This window comes from Mastomys coucha, unplaced genomic scaffold (assembly GCF_008632895.1).
Source record: "Mastomys coucha isolate ucsf_1 unplaced genomic scaffold, UCSF_Mcou_1 pScaffold9, whole genome shotgun sequence".
Lineage (NCBI taxonomy): Eukaryota > Metazoa > Chordata > Mammalia > Rodentia > Muridae > Mastomys > Mastomys coucha.
Genome location: NW_022196915.1, coordinates 33860392 through 33866016, shown reverse-complemented (window position 1 = coordinate 33866016; position 5625 = coordinate 33860392). Strand labels below are relative to the sequence as shown.

General features: G+C 48.2%; 1 protein-coding gene across 1 annotated transcript in view; it reads left to right on the top strand.

Moving 5' to 3' along the window:
* The first annotated feature begins 306 nt into the window (after positions 1–306).
* The window catches only part of Gch1 (GTP cyclohydrolase 1), a 33707-nt gene continuing 28388 nt past the window's right edge, over positions 307–5625 (top strand). The window contains exon 1 of the mRNA XM_031362292.1: positions 307–776. Coding sequence (XP_031218152.1) covers positions 461–776 — 316 coding nt within the window. The 5' untranslated portion in view covers positions 307–460. The remainder of the gene's footprint in view (positions 777–5625) is intronic.

Below are 5625 nucleotides of genomic sequence, written 5' to 3'. Positions count from 1 at the left end.
CATTTTTGCGAACACGCCCCCTTTTCCCGTGGAAAGTGAGGGGGAACAGGTGTCTCTCTTGGAGGTTCCAGCTTCCCGGATTCTTGTTTCTTTGTGGACTCAGTTCTTCCCTTCATAAATGGAGGGGGTCCAACCTGAAGCTTGTTTTGTGTAACTGCGGGGGCTTTAGAGGCCATCCAGGAGGGCGGGGTGGAGGGGCGGGGCGGCAGGGCGGGACGAGAGCCATGACGCAAGAGGCTCCGGCCAATGAGAACACCTCGCGGCGCTGGCAGAGTCGCCCCGCCATAAAAAGAGAGGCGCGGCGGGGCTCCCCAGCTGGCGGCTGTCCTAGACTCCGAGGGTGTCTCTTTCCTGCTGAACCCCTGTCCGGGTGACGGCCACAGGTCACGGCCGCCGGCTAAGCTGAGCCGCTGCGCTTGTTAGCACCCTAGGGCGTCTCGGGAGCAGTCACGCCGGGTCCATGGAGAAGCCACGGGGAGTCAGGTGCACCAATGGGTTCTCCGAGCGGGAGCTGCCGCGGCCCGGGGCCAGCCGGCCTGCCGAGAAGTCCCGGCCGCCCGAGGCCAAGGGCGCACAGCCTGCCGACGCCTGGAAGGCAGGGCGGCCCCGCAGCGAGGAGGAAAACGAGCTGAACCTCCCCAACCTGGCGGCCGCTTACTCGTCTATCCTGCGCTCGCTGGGCGAGGACCCCCAGCGGCAGGGGCTGCTCAAGACGCCCTGGAGGGCGGCCACCGCCATGCAGTTCTTCACCAAGGGATACCAGGAGACCATCTCAGGTCCGTGCGTGCGCCGGAGTGTGCTGGGCGTCGGGAGGCGGTTTCAGGAAGCGGGGGCAGCTCCGGGAACTTTCCCGAGTTGCTTCACTTGGTGCAGGGAACCAAGCTGTCGCGTCCCAGCCCCAGCTGTGGCCACGGAGCCTCCACCTGGCCGAGGCGAGGGTCCCTCCTGGGTCGTGTGGCTGGCACTCAGGGCTCTGGGAAGGGGGGACCTGCGAGTGCATAGCCACTGACACTGAACTCCGGGGCGGGAAGGGATGTGCGACCCTCTTACCCCAGCGCTCAGAGCGCTCAGAGGCACGTGCAGCACCCACCTTCCCTACACAAGGATCCCGTGGACACTTGTTGAAGGGACGCGTCTTGCGTCAGCCTGAGATCCAGAGCTTTTGGGTGAAGCCAGGTGTCCGTTACACTCAGTGAGCCTAACAAAATTAGGTACTTGTAATGGGGTGGGGGACTTATTCAGAGAGTTGGGATTCGCGTCCGACTGCTCTAGCTTAGGACTTTACCAAAAATTTGGTACAATTCTGCATTCGGACTTACACGCAGTTTGAGGTGTAGACTTTTCTTGAGCTAGTATTATTGCTGAAAGCCTTTAATCCTTGCTCCCTCAAAAGGAATAAAGGGACCCCCTGCTATTACTCTGATGGTTGGGTTCACTGGACCAGGGATTCGGTGCTTCTGTCCGCCCCCCCGCCCCTGGCCGCCCTCCTGCCTAAAATCGGCAGCCTGAGCCTGCTGACTGCAAGTCTTTCCCAGCCAGTGATGAGGCAGTTGCTGTGGGTACAGAGGCAGGGTGAAGAGGAAGTGGAAAATAGGGCCTTGCTGCCTATTTGGTAAAGCAGTGTTGGCCTTTTTAAAACGAGACGCTCTGGTTCCTTTGGCTGAGTTCAAAGGCCCTATTACCAGTTTACATCTGGGCATCTCTGTGACATGATTCTTTGCCTCCACCATTACTCACGGAAAAAAACGGAGCTGCTTTGAAAGGTAGTAATCCTGTCTGTTCCTGTTATCTTCCTGAAGGCGTTGAGAGCTTGAGAACCAGTCCTAGAAAGAACAATTATTTCTGCCAAACCTTCCACCATCTCAAAGGAAGGGTGGGAGATCAGACCTTGAGAAGGGTGGGGCCCCAAAGGAAACGAAACTACTTCCTAATAATTCGAGGAAGTGTACCCAGATCTACTTCTGAGTCGGGGTTTCACTCTTTTACATTTGATGGTGAAAGTTTGAACCTCAAAAGCAAGAGTTTGAAAATACCAAGACTGAAGAGCAATCACTGCGATTTTTCTGAGTTCAGTATCTGGGAGAGTTAGTGTATTTGACTGTCCAGAATGTAACCAGGAGGAGGTCTTGACAGAGCCTTGTTCATTCTGCCCCTTGAAGACATAAAGGTGGTCCTCAGTGGCATCTTTCAGCTGGGTCCCTCCCTCCTGCGGATCTCATTACTCCAAGAGAGAGGAGCTTCTAGCCTGCTGTTTGAGAACTGATTGTGGCAGGCTTACTCAGAGCTGAGATTTAAGAAATTTAAGGGCTCCAAAGTATCCCCCATTTTTATTCATGAAAAGTCCATTGGCCTAGAGACAGAAGATCTATCTGAGAAGACAGGGCTAGTGAGTGACAGACAGCTTAGTGGGCATGGAGTTTCCTTTTCCAGTTGTGGAAATAGAAATGTTCTGGAACTAGACAGAGGTGATAGTTACACAGCATCGTGATTACTACTGAGCCGCATAGCTTACAAAATGAAGAATTTTATAGATTTTTTACAATGAAATAATTGATTATTTGAACTCCCCCCACCCCCCAGACAGGGTTTCTCTGTGTAGCCCTGGCTGTCCTGGAACTCACTCTGTAGACTAGGCTGGTCTCGAACTCAGAAACCTGCCTGCCTCTGCCTTCCAAGTGCTGGGATTAAAGGCATGTGCCACCACCACCTGGCTATTTGATTGACATCAATTGAGTTTTTGTTTGTTTGTTTAAATATAGCATTGGCTGGCATGGAGCCAGACATCTAGGTAGACCAGACTAGTCTAGAACTAGATCTGCCTCTGGAATGCAGAGATTAAAGGTGTGAGCTACCATGACTGCCTTAACTGAATGGCCTTGGGTAACCTTAAACTTTGATGATAAGCATTATTCCTTTATCCCACAATGAGGAAGCTGAGCGGGAGTTTCTACTTGGTGGGAACCAGGTAGTCTAGACACTGGGTGGTAGATACTTCCTTATGTTGCAATACAACAAGATGAATCAGTGCACTTTTCCACCAAGAATGTGGACAGAGAGAGGTGTGGACTGGGTAAGATCAACTTGTAAAGATACATATTTAATAATTTAGTTTATATAACTTGTATTTATTTTTATTTCATATGCATTTGTATTTTGCTTACATGTATGTCTGTATGAGGGATTGGATCTCTTGGAATTGGAGTTGTGAGCTGCCACGTGGGTGCTGGGAATTGAACCCAGGTCCTCTGGAAGAACACACAGTGCTCTTAACTACTGAGCCATCTCTCCACCCTCAAATGTTTAGTTTTAAATATAATGTTTTTTTATTAGTTCAAGAATTCCATTCATACCCCAGTGGTGATTTTAATTTTTTTTTTTTTTTTTTTTTTTTTTTTTTTTTTTTTTTTTTTTGGTTTTTAGAGACAGGGTTTCTCTGTGTAGCCCTGGCTGTCCTGGAACTCACTCTGTAGACCAGGCTGGCCTTGAAATCCGCCTGCCTCTGCCTCCTAAGTGCTGTGATTAAAGGCGTGAGCCACCCCCCCCCCAATTCCTTTTAGCTTTATTGACTGTATCATATTCTTCATCTTAGAAGTATGTGATCTGCTTTTTCATTTTTATTTTAAAGGGGATTGCAGTTACAAGATTTCATGAATCTCAGAAAAGACTTTGACCTTTGGACTTCTAAATACTGTTGAACCTGAGGCTATGGGGACTTTTAAAGTTGGACTAAATACATTTTGCATTATTTTATGGCTACAAGTCTATGGGGCCTAGGGAGTGGAATGTGGTGGTTGGAATAGGTAGGTATAGCCCTCATAGACTTGGTTTGAATGCTTGGCCCATAGGAAATGGTGCTATTAAGAGGAATGGTCTTGTTGGAGGAAGTGTGTCACTATGGGGCAGACACTGAGGTCTCCTATGCTCAAGCTATGCCCAGTGTGGCACACAGCCTCCTGCCTGCAGATTAAGATGTAGAACTCTTGGCTCTTCCAGCGCTGTCTTCCTGCATACTGTCGTGCTACCTGCAATGCCAAAAATGCACTAAACCTCAAAACATTCCAGCCCCAGTGGAATGCTTTTCTTTATAAATAGGAGTTGCTGTGGTCATGGTGTCTTTTCACGGCAATAAAACCCTAAGGCAATTGATGAACTACAAACTGTGTCAGCTAAAGTGTCAAGGTAGATAAGAAATAAAATTCTTGAGTTATTTTACCTTTTTTAAAAAAGATTTATTTATTATTATATGTAAGTACATGGTAGATGTCTTTACACACACCAGAAGAGGGAGTCAGATCTCATTACGGATGGTTGTGAGCCACCATGTGGGTGCTGGGATTTGAACTCAGGACCTTAAGAAGAGCAGTCAGTGCTCTTACCCACTGAGCCATCTCACTAGCCCCCTATTTTACTTTTTAATTATATGTAATCAAGAAGGGGAGGAGGGAGAGAGAGCATATGCACACACTAGGGCAGAAGGGGGCATCACATTCCTTGAGGCTGTAGTAATAGGCAGTTGTGAGTGCTAGGCTCTGAACTTGAGTCCTCTAGAATAGTACGTGCTCCTATATCATGATGAAAGGGAAATTCATGCCCTTGTTTTAACAATGTAGGCCAGTGGAGGTGGTTCAGTTGATAATGTGCTTACTGAATAAGCATTAAGACCCAACTTTGATTTCCAGCACCCATACAAGAAAGCAAGGCAAGGTAGCATAGTTGTGTTTATCTTAGTACTGAGGAGGTTGGGGCTTGCTGGTTACCTAGTCTAGCCAAATGGCAGGTTCCAGGTTCATGGTAGAGATGAGAAAGTGAGGGAAATGACATCACACACACACACACACACACACACACACACACACACACACACACGCACACACACACACACACACACCAGTTCATCTTAAGGGCTGAAATGTTAATGAATAAACATGGATATGAGCTCATTTAAATCTTGACTCACTAATAATTTCTGTTAATTTTGTTAGTTATTAGATAGAGCTTATTTCATGCCAGAAAGAGCACTGTGAATAAAGAGAAAATAAGAAAGCGGCTGCTACAGTAGTTTGTGTAGATCAGAGCTGTCAGGACTAGGGGAGAAAAGCCAGAAATGGGGAGGTAAAGGTACTGCATGCAACACCGGAATGACAAACAAGCTGTTGTTGTGAAGACACACTATGACCAAGGCAATTTATGAAGGAAATTTCAGTGGTGGCTTTATAGTTTCAGAGGGTGAATCCATGACCATGACCATCATGGCAGTGAGCATAGTAGCAGCAGACCGGCAGGCAGGCAGGCATGGTGCTAGAGCAGTAGCTGAAAGCTTTAATCTTATTCTCTGGTTGGAGGCAGAGAGAGGGAGAGGGGGCAGACAGACAGACACCCTCACAGACTGGGCCTGACATGGGCTCTTAATCTCTAAGCCTACACCCAGTGTCACACCTTCTCCAACAAGGCCACACCTCCTAATCCTTCCAAAAAGATTCCACCAACTGGGGACCGGGCATTTAGATATGAACCTATGTGGGGCCAGGGAAAGCATTCTCAGTCCAACCACTACCATGCATTGGTAGTGATACTAGTTTCTTAGGCTGCCAAAGGAAAATACCACAGCTGGGCATTTTTTTTTTT